Here is a 25,588-nt window from a genome sequence, read left to right on the forward strand (position 1 = left end):
AGAAAATCATGATTAAAGTATATTTTCAGTAATTTGATTTTATAAAAAGCTTTAATTTAGTCTCTTAATTAAAAATATTTTTTCAGTCTTTTAACCCTAATACCTTATTAATTTTAAATGATTATTTTTTATGTCAATAATTTTTATTTTAAAAAAAATTAAATTTAATATTTCAACATTTGAAAATATTTTATTAATATTTAAAAGTTTAATATAATTTTTTTAATTAAACTAACGATATTAAAATTAAAGTATTAAAAAAACACCTTGTAAAATTAAATGATTAAATTAAAAACCTTATATAGACATCATATATAATAGAATTCATTTACTCCCTTCATCCATTTTTCAAGTCGAATTCATTACTTAGACACAAAAAGTGCAGCATTTTTTTTTTTTTAAATTAAAGGTTCTCATTGGAGATTAACACGCATCATTAATAGAGTTTCATAGCCTAACGTGGCCTTCTACAAGCACGCGTAGCCATTTCGGTGAAGCTTCTGCAACATGTTCCTACTGATGTGAAACGTAATTGTGATGGAAAATGACATTAATTATTAAACAAATTTCTTGGTCACATAAATTATGCAAATAGTTAACATCACAGGCTCCCATAAGACATTCTAAAGATGCTGCCAACACAAAGAAGGCTTGTGATGGCTACTTTCAAGGAATAAAATTATCAACAGATAACTATTCACAATATTCTTCATTTTTTATATTATCTATTCTAGAATTAATTCAATTTTTTAGAGTAAATTTGATTTATCAGACAAAAAATTAATAAATAAAATTAATAGGAGAAGCTGTGTGAATAATATTTCCTATATATTTTTCAAAACTCTGTTCAATGGATGAGCCTCCAAGTCTACTTCAATCCTAAATAAACCCATCACAACATAATACATATAACATCTATTAACAAAGATGTCAAGCATATTAAGTTATAATTAATTTAACCGACACATCAAACAAATTTTTTATATACTATATTGCACTTTCTTCCTCCCTAGCTTGCTGCTATGTTGGACTTATTTGTTTCCACATTGTCCTTCATTTCGCCCATAAATATATTCAGAGAGCTAGGCCACAGATCACCATATCAACTCATAAACAAGAGTCTCTCTTTCTCTCTGCTAGTGTGTAGAAACCAGGATAGAAAGAAGATGGAGCCTGAGATACTTGAGCCGTCTTGGTCATTCTATGAAAACATAAGCTCAACTTTTGACCATGATGAGTCTTTTGACTTCAATATTGACACTCCTTTGTTCACTACTTCAGAGGATACTTGTTCTGAGATTACCTCCATCGTTCCCTTTCCTTCCACCATCTTCTCCAATGATCATGTCTATTACCCAATTGATCAGGACATCCTTCAATTCCCATCGTTGGTGGATGATTTCTTCATGGATCTTGATGCTTTTGATCTCCCTTTGAGTTCTCAGTGTCAGGGTATCCATATCTTTCCATCACATAACTTGTGTTCTGAGAAAGAAGATGCTTGGAGTCCAACCCCATCCATGCAATCGGACATGTCTACAGCAGTACAAGCACAATCATCACTGATCATACCAGAGGAAGACATGGAGATGGAGAACCAGTTGAGTCTTCCTCATCTTCTGGAAGCCGTTGGAGAAGCCTTAGAGCAAGGACAGAACACACTCGCCCAAGTGATTCTGAGATGCATCAGCCACAAAGTAAGCCCTCTAGGTGATCCTCTTGAGCGTCTCTCATTCAATTTGTCCCAAAATCATGATACTTCAGAACAAGGGACTTTCCTCAAACAGGAGGCGCGCAAGAACTTCCACAACGCTTTCAAGGCAATCTACCAAGGCCTCCCACAAGGCAGAATCGCGCATTTTGCAGCCAATTCAGCAATTTTAGAATCCATTCCAGAGGATTCAGAAGTCATACACATAATAGACTTCGATATGGGAGAAGGGGTTCAATGGCCTCCACTAATGGAGACTATTGCTCATCAACATAAAACATTGAAATTAACGTCAATCGAATGGGAAGAAGAGGATAGTCTTGATACCCATTTTGTTTCAACCCAATGGAAATTTGAAGAAATCAGACAGAACCTGTACGAGCATGGCAAGTCATGTGGTTTGAAGTTGAAGGTGGAGGAACAGAGTATCGAGGAATTGGTGACGGAGCTCAAGAAATTGAACAAAAGGGGTAGAAATGGAAATGGAAAGCGAAATTTCGTGGCCTTCAATTGCATGGTGGGTCTTCCACATATGGGGAGGGTCAGAAGCAGAAGACAGGTGTTGGAATTTCTGAGGGTAGCAAAGGATTTCATCAAACGCTCATCTTCCAACAGGGGAATCATAACTTTGGGTGATGGAGAAGCCTGTGAGAAACTGAGAAACAGTACCAACTTCAGGTCATTCTTTAGTGGCCATTTGGTGCATTACCATGCTTTGTTAGAATCGATAGAATCAAATTTCCCAATTCAATTCTCAGAGGCAAGATCAACAATGGAGAGTCTATTCGTGGCACCATGCATATCGTGCGAGGATTGGTTGCAGAAATGGGAGATGAGAGATGATCGGACTCTTCAATCAGAAACAGAGTTAGAGGGTCGAAGCTTGAGGGAAGAGACATTAATGGAGGTTGGAGAAATGCTGAGAGGAATCGAAGGTTCGTATAAGGTCAAGATTGAAGGCAATAATGGCAATGAAATGGTTTTGGAATGGGAAGGAACGCAGCTTCTAAGAATTTCGAAGTGGGGAAATTAAAGCTCAAGGCCAGAGCAACAACTAGTTTTTCCTGCATTTTTTTTCAGCTTATATTTATAAGTCCTGATTTAATTTGTAAAGATTAATTATTCAAATTTGTATCTTAACCAAAAATATATTGAAATTCTGATTATTCTTCCTGCAAGGAAAATTTGATTATATTGTAAAATTAATAAAACACAAATGTTCTGTTTAGATAGATTTCAATGTGTGTATGTACCGTGTAAAATAAGGTTGCGTTAATCCGCCGTCTTTGGACTTGTTTTTGATAATCTTATGCATGATTTGTAACGCTTTTGGAATTTAATATTTTCTAATACAGTATTTTACGAGTATGAGAATCGTATATGGGATTAGGATTTATCAATTAAAAAGTTTGTTTGATATGAAGCTAAACCTAATGAGTTTTGGGAGAATCTTGGCCTGCTAGGATTCCCCGAGCCTGCCCTCATGAGAGAAGAAACAATTAGTAGAAACAGACAAGCATCCTATCATTAATCTTAACGAATATCCTGCCTGAAATTATGAACACGTAGTATCTGCCCCAAGTATCACTAAACAAGTCTTCGCGCGTATATTATCTCCAAGGCTTGAGACAATTTTTCTCCTAAGAATCACTGTCATAGGTTCTGTATCTATATTTTTTAAGTATTTGTATACACAAATGTTCTGATGAGAGTGCTCACATAAATCTTTTTTGTAGTAATGTCTCTTGTGTATCTTATATAGTTCCTTCGTCTGATCCAAAAGTTAAGAGAGAACAGTTTTGAATGCCCATTCATTTGACTCTTGTTTTGTTGGAGAAGAATGAAGAAATTTTTGTAACGAGTTTGATTTTAAAAAAATAGATAAGTGAAATTAAAAATAATGGATATGTACGCTTATGTTATGCATAATGTTCCCTTTCAACATGGATATCATACAAATCAAAGAGTCGATGGGAGAATTTTACACTTATGAGTTAGATCAACTGAAACTCATGTAGGGGCAGATAATTCAAGTTATTCATCAGCATTTGTTTTTCTCTAAAATGAAGATTTTGGGTTCTAGTTTTGTAAACCTGAAATTTTTTTACATTCATGCGATTCAACCCAGTTCAATGTGAAATAGTTAGAGTCAATGCAATTTTTAGACATTGGTTAGCATATAACTAATTGGCTTATCTAAACAACAATATATAAGTAGAAATACCAAATTATATTTGTATGAACCATTGACACGAGATGGATAGCTTCAGTAGAGTCACTGCGAACATTGACATGAGAATATTTTTCATCCCACTGTAGTTTAAGCCCCTTAAGAATTCTTAAAATTAAAGCTTGGTCACAGTGCTGGAATAATATTCAAGATATTTTGCAAATCCCTTTTTCCAAGTTTTTTGGGAGTCCCAAATGACACGACCACAAGAAGCTGAAGTGTTAGAATTAGCAGTACCATCAACATTTAATCCGACACATCAAAGAATTAGGCAGGGTCCACTTGAATTAAAATTCTGGTATATGGAACACCAGCTAAACATAACACAGTCTATTTACAAATATTAATGAAGAGATCTGTTGCAGCAAACTAGAATATTTAATGCTATTGTTTCTTTCGAATGAGTTATTTAATGTACAAACCCATAACTAACAATCTACAGCAAACAGTGAGCTACATTACTGTGAATTTCATATTCGATTTAATCCAAATGCAATCAAATTGCACGAGTTTCGCCTGTCTCTGGAACCTCCTTCGTCCTCTTCTGTCAGTAGTACTATATATTAATTTTTATTACTATTTTATATGGATTTAGGAAGATCTCATGCATTAGTGCTCGTACGTAGATATATATAAAATAGAAGAGGAATATTATGAAAACTTTGTCTGTTATATACATATCTTGCAGAACCATATCTGTAAGATAAGCACGAAAGTCGACCGAACAGCCCAAGAACATCAACCAATATAACATGCTTACGTTAAGACAAGTTTTAGTCTAAAGATATTTAAGTTGCATGACAATATGAAGACTTATTTTATTCCAACACATTACAGACTGTACCAAAAAGGGTTAATTTAATAGCTAATAATTTATACGGAGACATCCACCAATTGTAATGTATCCCATTGTCAAGATGAAAGATTTTTATTTCCTAATGTAAAGGTATATTGCTTTTGATTTGTGATTAAATTGGTTTTTGACAGATATAGAAAGCGGCAAGCAGATTCACACACTGTTGTGCGACTCAGTAACTTTATATACAAGATCAGAATATTATTATTATCCCTATATAACCAAACTGTTTATTTACAGAACCAAAAATGAACTGAACAAAGCCTCTAGAGATAACTAATCGTATAAATAAACAAGTCCAGGACCACGAGGGAAAATTGTTCGTTTATACAGTACAAGAAATGGTTACAGCAGCACAATGTGAATTTCTCAGCCAGAAATAAAATGGCAAAATATATATATACAAATCCCAAAGTCATTCATAAAAAAATTCAAAAAAAGCTGGATCATTAATTATGTACAACATCTAACTGAACAGTGGATTACCCTTCTTCCAGGCTTGGCATGGTGGAGCACAGAAGTAGCAATCTGTACAACTTGGATCATTAGCTGACAAAACCATATATGTAGATATATAACCCAATAACGTGCATTTACAAGCTATCCTGCTCCTCTTCATTTATCTCCTCTCCTATCAGAATCCAAATCGCCTTTTGACATTCCTATTCTCTTCTGCATTTTCAGCTTTCAAAAGGCTGGCCAAAAAGGTAAAGACCATAATGTTTATAGAGACAAAACTTCGTATCAAATGTTTGCTATTAGAATCTCTAATGAAAATAAGTAGAAATTTTCTAAAACTCAGCATTACAAGATTGGGCATTTCCAAAAAGTTCCTCCATGTGTTATGTTTCCATCAAAAACTTTTCTCTTTTGGAATACAAGTAAACAAAAAATTCATAGCAAACACATAAAATTTTTTACCTAATTCTTGTACCATTGATAAACAGCACCAGTCATCATATCTTCCTGTAAGTACTGGAAGGCAAGAATAGGCTGCATGTCTCCCACAGGTAACACAAGGAGAAAAATCACTAATACCTAATCAATCACCTAACTTTTGTTCATTAATTTGTCCCTTTGCTTTATCACGAAGGTCGATCACCTCAGCATTGTTGGGATCAAGACACAGGGCAGCTTCACAATCTCTGGTGGTGGAAATAAAATCACTCATTGATTCATAAAATGCTGCTCGAAGATGTAACAGTTGAACATCTGGCTTGAATCTAATGGCCCTTGCAAGCTCAGCTATTGCTTCAGCTTCCTTGTGATCATCCATCAAGGCTGGAAGACAAATTTTCCATGTCAAAACTCAAAACTTGGGTAATAGGGAGTTTTTGAAGGTTATATTCTGCTGTATCATGATGCTTGTCACAAAGAAAATTCATCCAAAACTGACACCAAAAGTAACGATGGAAAGACCAAAAGCATAAAATACAGACCTCTAATACGTAAGATATTACACATGGATATGCTGAAACTCAAGATCTTTTCTCTCTCGCTTAAAAAATAATCTCTATTAGTAAGATAGCCTAGCTTAAATTTACCCTGATAGAACTGTGTGACAGAAGGCTTCAACTTCCTTGTGATTATCCTTTAAACCTAGTACTGGTAGACATAGTTTCAATGTCAGGACTTGAGAAGTTTGGAGCTCTAATTATTGTCACAAACGAATAGCATTTCAGCGTGAACCAACACTGACACTATATATGGAAAGACCGAAGGCATGAAAATCACAAATGCATCTCTAATAGTCATGTCAACATAGATGGATATGATATGATTAAACCAGAAAATAAGTTATGTCTCTATACTTCAATACTTATTTTCAAATGACTTCCGACAACAACAAAAAATCCTTCCCTCCCTCTCCGCTCAAGCATTCACACACCCTACTGCTCAAAGAAATAAGGAGAGAAAAGAAAACCAGTTGTTGGGAATTTACCTGCTGCCCTATATCTGTATGGATATGTCCTTAGAGGATCCAACTCTGTTGCCATACTAAGATCACTCTCAGCCATGTTACGATCACAATATTCTGCACGTTTCTCATAAGCTGAGGCATTATTCTGAGCCTTTTCTATAAGCTTTGTCATTTCATCATATGCATCTTTGCGTTGATGTTTTAGATGATATACACGTGCTAGTCCCTGATGTGCTCGTGTATGCTTGATGTTGAGTGCATTCATGTAGCAGTCAGCAGCATTGTCCAGCTTGTCACAATCTACGTAGATACTTCCCAGATTATTTAGTGCCTATAAAGTAAAGGAGTGCCAGAAAAAATATGCAATGGTTTAGCATTGAGAACAAGCTAATTTTTTTAATCTTGAAACCATGTGAACACTCACTTGTCCTTTCCGAAGACCATCTGAAGGGCAACTAAGTGCTTCCTCCAAAAGATGAATAACATACTTTGCAGTCTCGGCATCAAGACATGAGTCTGCTAAGGCATAAGCTTTGAGAAAGAAAGCTTCAAATGATCTTTGCATAGAAATAGACTCCTCAGCCTTTGCCAAAGCTTCTTCCCGCATACTAGTGTCATATAATATCCACCCTTCATAGACGAGCCTTTCATGCTCAGAATTAGAATAATTTCTAGCCAGCCGCAGACTGTGCATTGCTGTCTTTGGACAGTTTAACCTGCAAGGTTTAGAAACAACAATATCCACAACCAACAAGATCAACCATTACAAACATCAGATTACCAAAAGAGTACTAGATCCATGCAGGAAGCAAGCTCTACAAAATCAAATCGAATCGTTGATAGCCAGAATTCCTATTCAAGGCAAACAAGAAAAGATCCCAAGACAGAACACTTCACAGTCAAGCTATATAATTGAATAGTTGGAGACTTTCATTTACCTTAACAGAAGGAGAGACTGCCGAAACCGTAAAAGACTTTTTCCTGGGTCATTTGCTAACATATGGTGCACAACAGCCAGAGAACCAATATCATCAACAGAGGACCATCTATCATATAATTGCATCCAGCATTCAGCCTGAGTCCACTGCTGAACAACAGGGCGAAGGAGTTCTATCAAGTCATCAGCAGGCATCCTTCCAAAGAACATCATGTAATTTGGATCCAGTGTCACAAGTGCCTGCATATCTCTTAAGGCTCCTTCATAATCCTTTGTAGCAATCAAAAACCAAGCTCGCAATTCAAGGCAATCAGGAGAAACTTTAAAACTGATTATCTTGTTAATTTCTGAAATGGCAGCTTCAATCTTGTTCTCTTCCAGCAAAGAAACAGCTCGATATTTGTATGGAAAAGAAAGAGTTGGATCTAATTCAGTCGCAGAGAGCAAGTCCATGAATTTTTCCCTCCCAATACAGTACAAAGACCTTTCCTGATACATCCAGCCAACAGGTTTACAATCAGAGATCAGGGAATTCATCATCTTAAATGCCGTATATTTGTGACCACGCTTATACTTTCCCCTCGCAGCACCCACCAAAGAATAAATATGTCCTGCCCCAGCTGCTGCCTCAAACCAAGACTGTGCATCTTTATACTCTTCTCTCTCAACCATAACTACGCCTAATTGGTGAAATGCAAGTTGTTTCTGCCATCCTTCTGCTGCACACTCTCCTAATCTCTCCAAGAGCATCACAGTTGTGTTGGACTTCATTTCTTCCTCCATAGCAATCTGACTTAAAAAATAATATAACAAAAAGGATGCATGACCTGTCATAGCCAGCCTATCCCTACCCTCTGGGCTACAAAATATTTTCATAATGTTTGGAATGTGCATTGAACTTGGCAGCTCTCTCAAGAACACCTGCAAGCAAGCTGCCACTAGAATATGTGCTGTCTCCTCCAACCCATACTCAATCAATAACATTGCGTCCTCCACATCACCAACCAGAGATGCTAAATGAACGTCGCAAGCAGACTTCATCTCCTTGCAACAAAATTTGTTTGCAAGTGATAGAAGCTCCAGAACAATATGTGGAGGAAATTGACTCAATCTTTTTGTTCTACTATATATCTCAGCCGCGGTCATTGCCTCAACAGAAATCTCATTCTGTGTGAAATTTATCTTCTCTATTCTTGACTCCATGAAATCACCACACAACATTGCTTGGAAGGGCCTCGAGAGGGAACAGATATTGTATCGTCTACACCTAATTTCAGCGTCTCCGATGATAAATGACATATCGCTATCTTGATCATCTTCGTCGGAAGTTGAACATTCCTCATCGTCCATCACAGTTATATCATCAGCGTCCTCTCCAGGAGTGCGATAACACATACAAGGTTCATATACCGATTCCGGGTCATAACCAGCCACTAAATTCGCCACAGGGCATTCAATATTTCGTCCACAACAATACATCGACGATGATCCGATAAGCTCGTCCTCCCTCCTCTCATATCTTAACCATGAAGCAAGCACAACCTTAGAATGCACATCAATTGCATGTTGTCTAGCCGACCGCAGGCTCTGCCTAATCAACTTAGGATCCGATAACCCACGAAATAGAGCACATTGCTCCAAATACACATGGGATTTCTCCAAGTCAGGACAATTCTCAATTCTACGATAAATATCCGCCAGCGTTTCGACAAGATCAACGGGTTTGAGAGACGGTTCAATCTGGGCTTCTACCTGATCAGCCTTGGGCAGGCCATATGGAAGAAGACTATCAGCAACAAAGTCGATTGCTTTCGCGTCTGGGATTTGCGATTTCCTAATGGATTTGCTCCGCATGCATTGGGTTCTGATTTGATCTTGGGATGGGTTGAAAGGATAGACTTGATTACTCTTACAACCATCCATGATCTTCAAACTACGCATTGTGGCAAAGATATTATGCTGCATCTTTTGTATTGTCGTGTTCAAGCACAAGTTAACGGTTCAAGTCTGAACAAAATTGAAAAATCTACAATTGACACCTTCAGAAAAAAGTCGAAAAGCAAATTTACCTAAAGGTTTTAGATAGGCCGTGCCAACACCGTTGGGTTAACAAGATGATCGGAGAAGAGATTGTGGAAACTCGACGGTGATGCACGCAAATTGCAGTGTAAAAAATGGTGCATACCTCCGAGAGGTTTGGTTAGGTTTCCCTCTCTTTCTTCCCCCCTAAGAAATTGGAGAGAAAGGAGAAGGGAAAAAAAAAATGGTGAGGGAAATTTGACCAAATTAGACGTTGAGGTGGAGAATTGAAGATGGGTATGGCCGTTTCAACGGCCATTGTTGTTGTCTGTGACAATCTGTATAATCGAGAAGCTGAATATCTAAATATATGAAATTTTCCATTTTGTTTGATGCGGTTTTCTATTTCTCAGTGTTATTTATATTGGAGAGTCTCCAGTTTCTTCTATCTGTGGAAATGGAATTTACTGAGAGGAAGTCATGGGAGAGAGTTTACAAGCCTCCTCTCTCAAGAATTTGCAGGCACGCGATTCCCGCGTTTCCCGGAGAAGACCACAGTTCTCCTTTCCCTCCAACACGGTTGTGTGCTCCATCCCCCCCCCCCCCTCCCCAACTGTAAAATAAAAAAAAAAAAGTGACAGATGGATCTCATAATTTTTTTTAAAAAATAAGTTATAAATACTTAAAAATTATATTTAAAATATTTTATTTATAATCAAAATTTTTGAAATTATAAGCACTTAAATTAATATTTATAAGTTATTTTATTAAAAATTTTGTCAAGACTAAGCTGCTATTAATTTTTTCTTTTGAGATATAAGTACCGTTATTTTTTAATAAAATAGAAAATAGTTAGTTAAGCAGTAATTGCAAAATTTATTAAACATGATACTCCCTCTGTCTTAAACTTTTAGACAAAATTTTATATATTAATAAATCTTATTAAATATATTTAATAATTTTATCTTTTAAAATAAAAATATAAACCTCTAAAAATACTCATCAATTAATATATTAAAAATAAAAGAGATAAAAATTAATTATAGAAAGAGAAAGAATAATATTAAAATTGATACATTTAATAAAATTTTAATCTATTTAAAGTATTTTATATTTTAAAATAAATTTTTTTAAAAAATATATTATAATTTGAGACAGATACAAAATAAGTGGGGAAAAAAAGAAGATAAATCTTCCACTATTTTTTTATTGATTTAATAATAAAATTCGTTTATGACACCAAACGAAAATTCGTCACCACAGTCCACAACTGTGCTCGCATCATTAATCACTTTTAAATCAATTTTATGTTTTTTTAGTTTATATATATATATATATATATAACCAAACTCATGAGTACAAGTAAATTTGTCAGAAATGTCAGAAATAGAAACTCAAATTGTAAGCTCGGATGGCAAAATTGTAAGAATTTATTTTTATTAATAAGAAATTATTAAAAGTATATGATTGAATAATTAAAATATAAAATATGATTATAATGTATTTTAAATATATTTTAAATATAAATTATTGAAATTAATTCTATCTATACTCAACATGAAAATTTTAAAATATGACAACTTATTTTTATTATTTTCTTTTTTTATTAATATTATTTTTGTTTTTTGGTTTTGTTTTTCTTTGAAATGTATCCTACCGCTTCTATAAAACTAGTTATATACGGTAGATACCTTATTTGTTCAATTCAATTAAAAATTGATAAATTTAACAAGTTTAAACGATCGCATTTAATCTGAGCTTATGAATAAGTTAACATAATTTTGTAAGCTAAAAAAGTAAAAATGATAAACTAAGAGAATTAACTTGATAGTTTAACTGAATTTTATCTAGTTCAAATTTATAAGTGAATTAATATAATTTTATAAATTAAAAATATAAAAATTATAAATTTAAAAAGCCAGCTTGAAGAATTTAACAATAATGTATATAACATCAGCCAAAAAGTTAGTTCATTTATTAAAGTTTTCCACTCAAAAAGTATGAAATTCTTGGGAAGAAATGAGGGGAAGAGAAAAATGAGAGGAAAAGTAAAGTTTTTTTCTTGCTTGATTATAGTACTTTGTATTTGGTTATAGTTTTTAATTTTAAAATTATTATTCATTTAATAATTTAATAAATAAAATTTTAAATTGGATAAAATATTTTTTGTCAATATTGGATAAAATAATTTTTAATTTTTTTATTTAATCAATAATATATGATAAAAAGTATTGTATATATAATGTATGTTAAAATATTAAATTTTATTATATGTCCATGCAAAATAACAACTTTTCTCCCCTCCTTATTTTCTCTCACTCAATCAAGTATAATGAGAAAAAAATTGCATACCCTCCCACTTTTCTTTCTCTTCATTTTCCTTCCTCTCATTTTCCTTCCTTTCTATTTTCTTTAACAAGCTAAGCACATCATTAAGGTTAAGGAAATATTTAATATTAAAAACTAATGATCCGCAAAATCATTGCCCCATCACAACGATACTTATGAATCACTCTCCATTCAGTAGTCAATATTTACCAGAATTAAATGTTTAATCTTGCATGCTCTCAATACCTTTACTTCCAATTCTTTTAAGTTTAAAAGATGAATGAACAAATTTTCTTACTGGTTCAGAATCGTCTAATCTTTTCACCTACAAATTATTGATACTTTCTTTACCAGAGAATACGTATTGATACTTTAAATTAATTACTTGATGTATTGGTGTCGGTATTATATCTAATACTGATACATACTGATATTTTTTTCCCTACTTATTTGTAAAGTATTAAAATCTTATTTTTAATTTTAATTTTTACTGGTTCAGAATTGTCTAATCTTTTTGCTCCATAATGTGATTTACAAATGTTAAGCAAGGATAAAATTTGACTTGACGTCGGTAACAATTAAATGAGGTCAATGTTCCAAAAATAAATAAAGAAATTTTAAAGTAACTTAAAATATACTGGGGAAAAAAAAAGCAATTAAAAATCATGTCAGATTTTGCGGCCGCAAGATTATCTAACAGAAACCAAAGGCATCATGAATATCTCAGAATATGGGACCTAAGTAATCAAGAAAAATATTGTACATTACAAACTTACAAAATATAGGATTCCCCAATATTTAACAGTTTCCTGTAAGGATTTGTGTCATGGTCTAATTAGCATATCCGAGGCTGATTTCTGAAACATATAACTAGAAAATATAAATCAGGTGAGTAAAAATAAAAAAAGTATAAAGAATATTGAGAAAATTTATGCTTAAGGACCAAAAGGACAAATATTATTTATAGATAAGAAGCTTAAATTTCTTAAATTATATATCCTACAAAACCAAAGTCCTTATATGAAAGTACAGAAAAGAAATTTGTGATTATTGAAAGGCTCGTGTCTCATTTAATAGTTCCAGAGAAAACTTGATAGTAACACAAGAAAACATTTACTAGAGAACAGCGGACTATCTAATATATGCATTATCCATTTGTAACTTTAATTATATATATTTGCTTTAAGTTTAATTTCTGGATACAAATTACTTCTTCTCTTAGATTAAATTTGTCCACCAAGAACCTTTTAGTTTAATGGCATCCCACAATCCCTTGAAAAGAGAAAAGTTATGGTTTTTATTCTCAAGTGGCCTATGAAAAAATATTATTCGATGTGTGTGGTGTGGGTGCTTGTATGTGCGTGTGGACCCTTTCATATGGGGAAGGGTCGGTTAGGATCGTAAATAAAAAAGATTAAATTTGCCCTAACATTCCTTCTTTATAGTTTCCTCCTCCATGATGATCAATAGTAAAACAAAATTATTTGACTTTGTTGATATCACAAAATATATATTGATATAGTTCTATATGAACAATGAACACTGACCCAACACATAGTCCCGCGCGCGTTGCGGGTTGGACTGAAATGATTAAAGACTATTAATTAATGGAAAGAAAATAATTAATGATTAATTGATTAGTTAATTACCTATTAAATATACAGCACAAGGACGACTAGGAGTCTCAGATCAAGTGAGAGAAAGACCCGACGAGTGGCGCGCAAGAAATGAAGCAAGCGCATGCGCAATCTTTGAAATTAAAGATGCAAGCAAACGACTTGTTCGTTTATATTTGATATATTATTTATATATATAAGCATTGTTTCAATATTTTGTTTCGTTCAAATCATTCATCAAGAAGAAGAAAAGATCATACATATATTACTTGATATACATACCCTAGTTTTCTGTCTAAAATGAAGATCATCACTGGTTTTAGAAGATTGACCTTATTTGAAAGACTTGGCAATGGTTTTGTTCTCTCCAAGACTGTTCTCTTCATCTGGGGTAACAAATTAACTATTCTTACCTCAGCGCTAGGTTTATAAATTTCTGATTTGCACAAAACTAATTAATTCTAATCTGCATGTAGGTCTAGTTCTTAACCATGTGCTGGTGAAAACGGCAGTGGTTCAGGCTTTGATGAACTTCTTGACAGTGGAACAAGATCTTAGTCTATGGGAAGCTGTGATGCTCATGAATTTGCTCGATGGCATATCAGCTGTGTTGCAAGTTGTTGTCACACACGTATCCCAAGCTTACACAGGTGTCTTCAATCTCATTATCTTCTGTTCCGCGGCCTATGCTATGGTACGTCAGCTATCATTATCATGTAAAATACAACCTAGTTAGTTTAATGATGCTCAGATTGATCATGATCAACTGATCATGTATTTGAATCTAGCTTCAAACTCTTTCTCACTTCAATATCTTTAAAATATTTTTTTCTTTCATTTTACACCATACCCATGTTTAGGTCAATATATAAATTATTTTCATAATAGAGCGACATAGTTAAATTGATGTATATATACTCCTTCCAATTTTACTTATAAGACTAAGTTTTAAAGTCCTATAGTCCTTGTCATAGAACATCTTCTAAAAGAATATTTTAATTCTTAATATAAGACACTCATTATTACTCCTATTTAAATTCATTAAATATAAGAGAGTTAACTACTTCTTCTTACAATAAAGATCAGATGAAGTATGACAAAGATGTAGTAGTTAATCTTTTGTCAATAATAGTAAAAGGCAAATGTGAAAAGTCAAACATTTTTTATAAGTTTAGGAATATTAACTATTATTTTTAATTAAAAGTTGTGAAGTTGATTAACTTTGTCTTATAATTAGGACTAGATGGAGTATTTCTTAATTACTTGGTCATGTTTTGGTATATATGATAAAACCCACCAAAAACCATGTCTTAATTGAGTTCACATGCATGGTTTTAATGACTTTCAACGTGAAATCAAACACACCTTAATTGGTCATGAAATGCAAATGTTTAAGTAATTGATTAGAAAACTAATTAAACTTTTTCAAGTTGCATGTGATGTTCTTATTATAATACGTTTTACGTTCTCAAGAAGATAAAATTATATTTCAGGGGTTAATGTTACTATGGGTTAGCGCCTCGACAACTTTGGATCTTGGTATGGAGATTTTCGCAATAGCTGTAATTTTGTCGGGCAAAGCCGGAGGAAACCCAGCTTTAACAGATTTTTTTAACTATCAATTGATGATGAGTGAAAACCTCAAGAACATGTGTACAGAAAATAACCAAGGAGAAGATGAGGAATCATCAGAAGAAAATCAAAATCGCAGCAGAACTATCAATCTCTGGAGTATTACTGCTTACATTGCTGGTTCTGATATAGCTGTGTTTTGGTTAGGCAAAACACCTTGGCTGACTAAGTTCAAGGCTTCGTCTCTTGTTATGGTATCTTCGTATCTATTATTCTTCTCTGGGATTTTCTGCTATCACCCAGGAGCAAGGCCCTTAGGAAGTCCTCTTACTACCATATATTGGGTTTTTAAGGAAGCTATAGATTGCCATAGCCTTCTTCACTAGAGGGTTATTATAATTCCTTTAGCAGTAACAATGCAGGTTCAAATGATGATTCAAAGGACCCCTTTTACGGAAGAGAAAATGGTTCCTCCAACAGTAACAATCAAGTTTCAAATGATTTACTAGATCCCTTTTATCGGAGAGAAAATTACGAGGTTCACTTGTTCCCACGTGATCCATCATTTTTGTCGTTCTTGGACAAGGCCACTCTATATCCGGGAATAAAAACCCCAACGATGATGCTGAAAGTGAAGAGAGAAATGAACAAGTTTGTAAGTGGAACAAGTAAGAGACGTGAAGAGTCTTTATCCAGTTATCCCCTTGGGGATCACCTTCTTTGCATACAGTTTGGTTGCAGCTTGTGGTACCACTTAATTACTTTGTGAAGCAAACAAGCAACTTGGATTCCAAAGTTGGAGATTTCAATGTTCCTATCATGGTTTTATGTGTACTTGAATCTGTGGTTGCTTCTGTGTTAGAACAATCCAATCAAGAAAACAACTGGTGAAACCAATTTGGAGCATCGCTGCTGGAATGTTTTGTTCAGTTCTTTGCTATGTTGCGGCTTGGCTAGTGGAACGTGAAAGGCTGTCTCTGATTAGAAAAGACCCAAATAAGGAAATTATATCCTTGAGCATCATGGTTTTAACTCCACAGTATTTGCTGCTAGGGTTAATGCAGAACGTGGATTAAAGACGTTGGTGCTTCATGGAGTGCCTGAATCGATGAGTAAATTTGTCGGTCCATGCACTGAAATGCTGTTGCGAATTAGAAAATTCTCTAGCATGCTGTTTGCATTAATATTTCGCAGTTGGATCAAAGATTCCATAAATAAGAGTCACCTGGATAGGTATTTTCTCATGCTTGCATCATTGAGTTTCGTGTTCTTTTGGTTCTATGTATGGTACGCCAAGTGCAAGTTATTGATATATTTACCCAATTGCAGCAACTAGAAACTAAGGAGGGGGACTGATTTGTATTTGAAGAGCTCTAAATAGGAATATGATGAAGGAAACCACACGCATACACACGCACATTGTGTGTGTTCAGCATTATTCTCTATCTGATCAAGATCTCAATATATCATGGTCTTCATCATAAAAATTAAATATTAAAAATAATTTATAGTATTATTAATAAGAAAAATCTACTCCCTCTGTTAAAAATGGAAGGCATTTTTAACCGAATCTTACTCCCAAATAAAATAGTTATCTACTTTCGAAGTAACCCTAACTTTTTATATTTGCCCTTACTAAACACCTTATAATAAAGGGTAAAGGTGCAAATTTGATCACAAATTATTTTTTAAGGAGCATCTGATAAGATGGTGTAAAAAAAATTACAAACTTTTAAAAATAAAGCATCTAGTAGCCCGCTGTTAATTTCAACTAATGAACGTTATGTAAGCCTCACAATGACATGTGGCATGACATAGGCATGATACGTCAGCATGACAAAGATATAAATTTAGCCACAAATTATTTTTTGAGGAGCGTTAGGTAGCTTTTACTATAAAAAAGTAGACCATCCAACACCCTTTCCCGTAATTTTGACCAAACGCCATTTATTTTCATATTTATGAGACCTATAAAGTATTAACTTTTTCAATCTTCTTGCCTTCATTCTCATTCTTAACTCGAGAAGAAGAGGTTCAAAGAATTCTTATCTGAAGACATTCACGAAGAGGACGCTAAAGTAGAAGAAATAATTCATGACTAAATTAAGCTAGAATTAAGTTTCTCTCATACGTAGTAAAATTAAACTTCTACTTCATTGGTATCGTCCTTGTGAATGTCTTTAGATAAGAACTCATTGAACATCTTCTTCTGAAACTTATATTGAGAATGAAAGCAAGAAAATTGAAAAGATTAATGCTTTGTAGGCCTCATAAGTGTGAAAATAAACAGTGTTTGGTTAAAATTGAGGAGAAGGTGTTGGATGGTTTATTTTTTTTATAGTAGAAACTACCCAGCGCTCCTCAAAAAATAGTTTGTGACTAAAGTTGCTCCTTTACCATACTGATGTGTTATGCTTGTGTTATGTCATGTGTCATTATCGGCCCCACATAACATCCGTTAACTGAAGTTAACGGTGGGCTACTAATGTTTCATTTTTGAAAGTTCATGATTTATTTTACATTATTTGATAGTTTAGGCTACTAGATGTTACTCAAAAAATAGTCTATGACCAAATTTGCTACTTTATCTTATAATAAATAGAGTCACTATCAATAGGGGCACTTTAAGAAAAAAAATAATTATTACACCTCAAAAAACTAAAAATGTCTTATATTTTTTAACATTCAACTTTTCAAAAAATTCCTTACATTTTTGAATGGAGGGAATATATAATTTATTTATATAATATAAAATTTAATATATACATACATACATATACATATATATATATATTATAAAATTTTTATTACATTAGATGTTAATTTTTTTGCAATTAAAAAAAGAGTAATATTAAATATAAAAATTAAAATAAAATTTTTAAATTTAATGATGTTAAAGCAAATGTATTATGGTGACAGCTCTCAAAGGTAATTGTTGCCATAGTAACTATTCTTTCACCACATATTTACATTCAATCTATTATGATGACAATTCTTTACATAACTATTGTTGCAAAAAGTGTCATTAATATAACATTTTGTTCTAGTGTATATCTATTGGCTGATTAACTGCCTGTTGCCGTATTTCTTTTTTACTATACCCAATTGTTGTGCTTCACATGCAGTTCACACCTCTGTTATATAATATATCCATGGAAAATAAGGAAATTACTAGGAAGAAAGCCACTCTTACAACACTAAAATCTGGACGTCCAGATCCTGATGAACACCAAACGCCTTTTCAGGCTAATGCAACTTTTCAGACTTCCACAAGTCTTGGTCTTTTTTAATTTGCGAGTGAGAAGATTAAAACAGAAAAACATTGAACACATGGCCTTCGTCATTGAACTCGTTCTTAGCGCTTTCTTGTCTTTATCCTTTTCTCGATCCCACCATCAACTTGTCCCGTTTTAACATAGCTTTTTCCTTTTTTTTTTTTTTTTTTTGAGCCAACATAGCTTTTTCCTTGGTCTTTGCTTTTCAGTCACGTAAGTCATTGAGAGCGATAACTTGTTTCCTGATAATTTTCTCCCATTCACATTTGAGACGCGTCCGCAGCATAGAGTGCTCGCCATTTCACTCTAAACTCTAAAATGATCTCAGTTGTTTATTTAAATTAATTTTTAAATATTTTTAATATTATTTTATTAATATAAAAAATATAAAAAAATTAATATTAAATTTAGACTATCCAAAATACATTTAAATGGTTAACTTATAAAATTTATAAATTTTTTAATATTAAATTAAATTATCCAGATTATATTTGAGTTATCCAACTCTATTTACATAGTCAAATTATAAAATTTTTAATATTAAATTAGACTATTTAGAATAAATTTATACTAACCAAATTGGTAATAAAAAGATTTATTAAATTTTTTATAAATTTTATTTTAATAAATATAACATAAAAATAAAAAATTTTAAATTTAAATGGTTCAAATCTCATCAACAGTAATGAATACCATGATTTTCATTCCCTAATGAACACTAAAGACAGCTTAGATACAATATTAAATTTTTTTACATTTTTTATATTAATAAACATAATATTAGAAATATTCAAAAATTAATTAAAATGAACAACAGAGATCATTTTAAAATAAAATGGAGGGTTAGGATTGCTCCCAACCCTTAAGAAATGTGAATGCCATTTAAGACAAGACAAGATTAATAATGACACCTTATAAATTTTTTTTAAAAACAAAACTACGCATTTTAAAAGTTAAAATATTCTTATACACTTAATCATTACATTATAATTTCATTTTAATTCTCTTTTTATTTGAAGAGTGATGCTGAACAAACATAATTAATAAAATCTTAATTTTTTAAAATTATTTTATATTTTTAAACTATAAAATATTTTAAAATTATCTTATAATTTTAGATGAAAGTACATATAATAAAGAAATAGTTAGATATCGTTTCGTGGACTTCTGTTTAATATAAAGTCCTTTTTAACGGATTATTTAAAAAAAAAAAAGTCCTTTTTAACGAAGACCAGATCGACGCGCTTTCAATGATGCAATGTAATCTACCTCCTTGTTTGTCCTTATTATTTAATCCGATCGTTCCTCTTCCTCTGCATCAAGCTAAGTCACATTATTCGGTGCCAACAGAAAGAAAAGGTGATGCTTAGGTCCCCAAATGGAGAAGAACACTAGTTTTAGGAGAAGATTAATCGATTGGCTCCGTAATGGGTTCGTCCTCTCCAAGACCGTGCCATTCATCTGCGGTAACACTATTAGCTTCTATCAGATGAAATCAACTAATTAATAATCCTCACTTGTTTCTCTGATGATGATGTTCATAATTCAGGCTTAGTTCTCAGCTATAGCTTGGCTCAAAATGTAGTTGTGATCGTTTTGTCGGACTTCCTGGAACAACACCGTGGTGCGCGGGATGCTGCCGCGCTCGTGAATTTTCTGGATGGGATATCAGCTGTCTTCAAAGTAGGAGTAACTCACATATCAGAAGCTCGCCCAGCTGGACGCCTCCTTGTCATTATCTCCTGCGCCGCAGCCTACACTATGGTAAGCTATCATGTCTTGTCTTTGCTCTATTCATAAGCCATACACACACAGGCAACTCCGCTGAATCATAGACCGTACTTGATCGTCTATTTCTCAAACTTGGATTGTCTCTGTTGTTCTCTCCACAACCTTCTTAGTGCCAAAAATCTTGGCCCTTCATTTCATTTAATGATGGGAGCAATTTCATCTAATTCCCTATTAAATGAATGACTAAGACTTAAAATGAAATGTTGAGGTTTTAGGCATTAGATATCACATTACACACTCGAAATCTCATTTTTTTCCCCATCATTTGGTTATAGTATGTATTCGTGAGAGAAACAATTTGATATGGTGGAAATGAGAGGATGGAAATGGATATAAAAATGAAATTCAAAATTTTATATGTTTAGTTGGGTAAAAGTGGGTTGAATTGAGCTTCCACACCTTTTAATCAAAATTGATGGAATTGATTTCCATCTCATAACTGATGGAGCACAAATTCCACCGGTCTTTTCCCTCATCTTCTCCATTATACCCTTCACACCATATGGCCACGAAATTCTTTTTCTTTTTATAAGTACGTTTTTTATTTATGAACGCAAGGATTAAATGAAACTATAATATTTCTCTTAATTTCAGGGATTGATGCTGTTATGGGTTTGCGCCTCGTCAACATTTGACCTTAGTGTGGTGATTTTTGCAATAGTACTTACTGCGTTAGGCATAGCCGGAAAGTCAATTTTAGCAGACTTTTTTCGATATCAATTGAGAGTGAAAATAATGAAAAAGTACACCAAAAATAACAAAAAATATATAGAAGAGTTGGAAAGCATCCAATTCCCTTTTAAAGTGAAGTTGACGTCAAATATTTTATGTAGAAAATATGGCAGAAGTTTTAATACCAAGTGGGGTCCAACACAACTAAAATCCAAAGTAATCCGTGAAAACAGAAACTGGGCGGTTGTCACTGACATTGTTCAAACTCCTAATCTTTGGAGTGTTGCTGCTTCCTTTGCTGTTCTTTTTATAGCTCTGTATTGGTTAGGCGACAGCGGAACTTCTTGGCCGACAAGGTTCGAGGTTTCATCTCTTGTCATGGGGACTACGTATTTATTATTCTTCTGCGGGATTTTCTACTACTACCCAGAGGATAGACCACAAATAAGTCCTCTCACTACCATTTATAGGGTCTTTAAGGCAGCTATTAAGAAACGAAGGGAATCATACCCTTCTTCAAAAGCGGGTTATTACTCATCCAATGGCAACGATCAAGGTTTTGCTGATTCAGAAGACCACTTTTATGAGAGAGAAGATGATAAAAAGGTTCTCTTGTTGCCTCGTCAGCCATCGTTTTTGTCATTCTTGGACAAGGCCGCTGTTAAGAACAATCCCGATGGCGAAAGCGGAGAGAGAGAAGGGAACGAAGAGGTTTGTACGGCAGAGCAAGTGAGAGACGTGAAGAGCCTTTATTTTAGTTTACCCTTGGGGTTCACCTTCTTTGCCTACAGCCTGGTTTCTGCTTCTGGTAACACTTACTTTGTTCAGCAAGCAAGCAACTTGGATTCTAAAGTTGGTAACTTTGATGTTCCTCTGGTGGTTTTCTTTGTACTTAAGTTCGTTGTTTCTCGTGTGGTTACAAGTATAACCGAATCACCGAGGGTAAAAGAAAAGGTGAAACCAATTTGGAGTATAGCTGTTGGGATGTTTTGTTCAGTACTTTGCTGTATTGCGGCTTGGCTAGTAGAACGGCAAAGGCTTTCTATGGTTAAGTTTCTAATAGACCCAGATGAGGTTATTTCCTTAAGCATCATGGTCTTAACTCCACAGTATTTCCTGCTAGGGCTAATGAAAGGCTCTGCAGAACATGGGCTAAAGACTTTCGTGGAGGATCAGGTGCCTGGATCAATGAGAACATTTGTGGAGCCGGGCATTGAAATGCTGTTGGGGATCGGAAAATTCTCCAGCATTCTGTTTGCATTCATTTTCCATTCCTGGATCAAGCATTCCGCAAACGATAGTCACCTGGATAAGTATTTTCTGGTGTTGGGATCACTCAGCTTCGTGTTTTTTGGGATTTATGTATACTGTGCTAAGTTTGTTTTATCAAAATTGCCCAAATTTGAAGAACCAGAAACTAAGGAAGAAAATGTTGGGAGGATGAGCGAGATTGAGATTGAGGTGATTGCTAATTAATAGTTAGTTCTGTTTTTAGTAGTATAAAATTATTACTGCAGCATTGTTCAGAGCAATGGTGAAATGAAATGATCACGCTATCCTCCCTCCTCCTCCTTTCTTCCTCTTCATGTTTTTTTCCCCGTACTCTAGATATCTCTTTCTCTATACACGTTACCATATCTAAATGGGAAGGGAAAAAATGCTTGAAGGGAGAGCTTTCTCTCTAGGTCTCTGTAGGTTTTACTCTACTCTTTTTTGCTCCTTTTCTTTCTTGGTTGCTGTTGGGTTCCTTTTGCTTTTGGTTCTTTTCCTGAGTATGGCTTCTTCTAAGAAGGATGGTTTTCTTGATCAAGAATTGTGTGAGCTTCATTATCTGTTTGCTGAGGTTCTTGATAACCGAAGATTTCATCCATCAAAATTTTAAGCATGCATCTCTCGATTTTGGAGACTAAGGGGTGATGTTCAAGGTATTCAATCTTGTCGTCATCGTTTCCTTCTTTACTTCAGCAATATTTATGACCGAAACTCCATGCTCTATGGTGCACCTTGGCTCTCTTTAATGGTAGCTTGGTCATACTAAAAAAAAAAAAATGGGAACCTTTCTTACGGCTTCGGGAGGTTTCTTTTTCTTCGGTTCCAATCTGGGTTCATATATATGGTTTAATTCTACTCTGCATATTATCCCTCTCTTATTGATAGTTCTACCAGTGCTTTTGGAATTGGGATGCGTGTTCTTATTGATTTTTCTCAGCCGCTTAAGTTTCATGGCTCTGCTACGATCACCAATTTATTAGCAGAGACTAGGAAACAAAAAATGCCCCTGAATACAAATATTCTATTAATATTGCCTCAATATTTCAGGAAAAGAGTTCATGTATCAGTCATTACAGCCATTGGCATGAAGATACCAAGAAAATGGAAGGAAAATAATCGTAAAGAAATAAGAGCAGTAGTGCAGACACAGTAGGAAGAGAACACAGATGAAAAGGAGTTGAACAAGGAGAAAGTGACCACCAATATTCTTCTCTGCCTCCACCTCAACCCTCCAGGCCCTCTTTATGTAACTTCTGGCCCAACAGTTAAACGTTGGGCCCATATTTAGAGACTGCTTCGTATTCACAGCCCATACACTTCGTGATAGGTTCTCTGGTTTTATGCTAACAATGTGGACTTTGATTTCAACATTTACTATGAACGCTTTCATGGAATTTGTTTCAACTGTCGCAAGGTGGGTCACGTTCATAGTTCTTGCACTCCTTTGTCTTCTGCTCTAATTGCTTTGGCAAGATCTTGGTTTCTTCGGCATGCACATGACGAGTCGGTTTAAGTTACTTTTGATTTGTCATTGCTTTCTTTTGAAGTTTTGGATTGGAGAACATATTTGCTGAACAGCCATGCCGGACCTATGGCTTTTCCACCAACTTCTGCTAACTCAGAAAGGTCAGATACAGGGAATTTTTGGTCTCTCAAGGTGGAAAGTTCGGATCGGACATCTCCAACTACAGAAACACGTGTCCAGTTGCATGAAGAAACTAACGTGTCAAACGACTCTGTTTGTGGGTGTTATAAGCGGGTTCCCTCGTATTTCTCAGCCTTTGGATCAGATGGTCACTCTCAGATGGCATGTACTAATTCTGATTTCAACACTACCAACAACAATAACAATAACATCAACAACAAGCCTTATCCCACTAAGTAAGATCGATTACATAAATTATATGACATCATTGTTCTCTATCATTAAGTTTTTAAAAATATTGTTAATTAGAAGTCTCACTCAACAACCTTTAAAAATATTCTCTTCAGTCTTCCTCTACCCTTCTTGACAGAACTCAAAGTTATTTGTTCAACTATCCTCATAGGTGGCTCCCATGTTCTTTTTTGTACATGTCCGAACCACCTCAAACGATTTTTTATCATTTTTCTTTCAATAAGTGTCACACCCACTGAAACGGACTGAAACGGACAACAGAACTAATACACGAGAGTTACAGAATTGAAGCCAAACGTGTTCCGTTACCCTTCATTAAGCCAATAAAACGTTTAGCATTTACATTTGTAACGTTAGCTGATTACTGTTTTCGTTCAGAGTCCTAACACTATAAATAGGACACTCACTTTGTTGTAAGGAGGCAGACTAGAAATAAAATTCAGAGTTTTCTCTTTTCATTCGGTTTCTGTGCCATTTTGGTATCAGAGCTAGTCCAGAGAACGAGAGAGTGAGTTACAGTTGAGAAAGTACGCCGGAAAGAAGAGAGATTCAGAGGAGGAGTCCCTGACGTCTTCGCGTTTCACAAACCGGGCATTTTCTCAGAAAACTAACATCACCATCGTGCTCAGGAGGTCCGAAAACGGGGAACCGCCGGAAACAGTCGCACATGCCGTCACGCGCCGCCGTCGGAAAACCACGCGCCTCGCCGCCGGTCCACGCGCCGTCACACACTATCCGAAGGTTGAAGACGCTGACGTCAGCTGCCACGTCATCGTTCTGACCCGGTCAACGACAGGTCAGACCAATAGTTTTATGCCACGTGTCACAGTCGCCACGTCACTGCGCCCAGTCAGCCAACTTTTCAGAAATTGCATTTTCGCCCCAAATCTTTCAGTAATTCTAAATTTACCCCTATTGTTTATGAAATTTCATATTATCCCCCAAATTTTTCAGAAATTCCATTTTAACCCCTAAACTTTCCTCAAATTACACTTTTGCCCCTTGATTTTACCTGAATTCCAGTTTAACCCCTATATTTTTCATAAATTTCAATTTGACCCATCATTCTTCTAGAATCGCTATTTTACCCCCTAGACAGTCCAAAATCCCCATTTTGCCCCTAGCCTTTGAAAAAAAAATCACTTTACCCCTATATCCTTCAACGTTTCCAATCGCACCCCAATCTTTATCCCTAGCCTTGACACTTATTCAAAATGCCTCCAAGACGTAGACATGTGCACGAGGTTGAGATGGAAGAGTTGAGACGTAGGATACGAGAATTGGAAGCCACTGTGAAATTGCAGCAAACTCTGTTAAACAACAACAGAGAAAACTTAGAGAGAGATTCGGGAAGCAGTAGTTCGTCATCTACTGAAAACCGCCGCCGCCCACGACAACAACAATTCCGCCCTAATGACATCAAGGTTGACGTTCCTGAATTCGAGGGAAGGCTCCAGCCAGACGAGTTTGTAGATTGGCTACAAACTGTTG

At 34.6% G+C, this 25,588-nt stretch overlaps 4 protein-coding genes across 4 annotated transcripts; 3 read left to right on the forward strand and 1 right to left on the reverse strand.

Moving 5' to 3' along the window:
* Positions 1–860: 860 nt before the first annotated feature.
* On the forward strand, positions 861–2,906 carry LOC129291421 (protein NODULATION SIGNALING PATHWAY 2-like). The gene has a single exon (XM_054928749.1). The coding sequence runs from the start codon at positions 1,023–1,025 to the stop codon at positions 2,742–2,744; it is 1,722 nt and encodes a 573-aa protein (XP_054784724.1). The 5' UTR covers positions 861–1,022; the 3' UTR covers positions 2,745–2,906.
* A 2,071-nt stretch (positions 2,907–4,977) lies between these two features.
* Positions 4,978–10,232, reverse strand: LOC129290209 (ethylene-overproduction protein 1-like). The gene is made up of 5 exons (XM_054926925.1): positions 7,657–10,232; positions 7,143–7,434; positions 6,740–7,049; positions 5,719–6,078; positions 4,978–5,492 (listed from the first exon to the last, which is right to left on the reverse strand). The coding sequence occupies exons 1-4, from the start codon at positions 9,618–9,620 to the stop codon at positions 5,840–5,842; spliced, it is 2,805 nt and encodes a 934-aa protein (XP_054782900.1). The 5' UTR covers positions 9,621–10,232; the 3' UTR covers positions 4,978–5,492; positions 5,719–5,839.
* Positions 10,233–19,800: 9,568 nt separating this feature from the next.
* LOC129291713 (protein NRT1/ PTR FAMILY 5.5-like) lies at positions 19,801–23,498 on the forward strand. Its single transcript, XM_054929207.1, has 4 exons — positions 19,801–19,931; positions 20,015–20,229; positions 20,851–22,389; positions 23,248–23,498. The coding sequence occupies exons 1-4, from the start codon at positions 19,844–19,846 to the stop codon at positions 23,314–23,316; spliced, it is 1,911 nt and encodes a 636-aa protein (XP_054785182.1). The 5' UTR covers positions 19,801–19,843; the 3' UTR covers positions 23,317–23,498.
* A 102-nt stretch (positions 23,499–23,600) lies between these two features.
* On the forward strand, positions 23,601–24,139 carry LOC129291714 (uncharacterized). Its single transcript, XM_054929209.1, has 2 exons — positions 23,601–23,614; positions 23,748–24,139. Exon 2 carries the CDS (start codon positions 23,792–23,794, stop codon positions 24,083–24,085), a length of 294 nt encoding a protein of 97 aa, XP_054785184.1. The 5' UTR covers positions 23,601–23,614; positions 23,748–23,791; the 3' UTR covers positions 24,086–24,139.
* The last annotated feature ends 1,449 nt before the right edge of the window (positions 24,140–25,588 follow it).

The sequence above is a fragment of the Prosopis cineraria genome, unplaced genomic scaffold (genome assembly GCF_029017545.1).
Source record: "Prosopis cineraria cultivar Desert tree isolate PC_DT_omini unplaced genomic scaffold, ASM2901754v1 PC13, whole genome shotgun sequence".
Lineage (NCBI taxonomy): Eukaryota > Viridiplantae > Streptophyta > Magnoliopsida > Fabales > Fabaceae > Prosopis > Prosopis cineraria.

Excerpts from the sequence above, each read along its gene's own strand:
- LOC129291421 (XM_054928749.1), top strand. The coding sequence starts at position 1,023 with ATGTTGGACTTATTTGTTTCCACATTGTCCTTCATTTCGCCCATAAAT.
- LOC129291714 (XM_054929209.1), top strand. The coding sequence starts at position 23,792 with ATGGCTTTTCCACCAACTTCTGCTAACTCAGAAAGGTCAGATACAGGG.
- LOC129291713 (XM_054929207.1), top strand. The coding sequence starts at position 19,844 with ATGGAGAAGAACACTAGTTTTAGGAGAAGATTAATCGATTGGCTCCGT. Across the intron at positions 20,230-20,850 it reads GCGCCGCAGCCTACACTATG|GGATTGATGCTGTTATGGGT; the intron begins GTAAGCTATCAT and ends TCTTAATTTCAG. Across the intron at positions 22,390-23,247 it reads TGAGCGAGATTGAGATTGAG|GAAAAGAGTTCATGTATCAG; the intron begins GTGATTGCTAAT and ends TCAATATTTCAG.
- LOC129290209 (XM_054926925.1), bottom strand. The coding sequence starts at position 9,620 with ATGCAGCATAATATCTTTGCCACAATGCGTAGTTTGAAGATCATGGAT. Across the intron at positions 7,435-7,656 it reads CAGTCTCTCCTTCTGTTAAG|GTTAAACTGTCCAAAGACAG; the intron begins GTAAATGAAAGT and ends TAAACCTTGCAG. Across the intron at positions 7,050-7,142 it reads ATGGTCTTCGGAAAGGACAA|GCACTAAATAATCTGGGAAG; the intron begins GTGAGTGTTCAC and ends TTTACTTTATAG.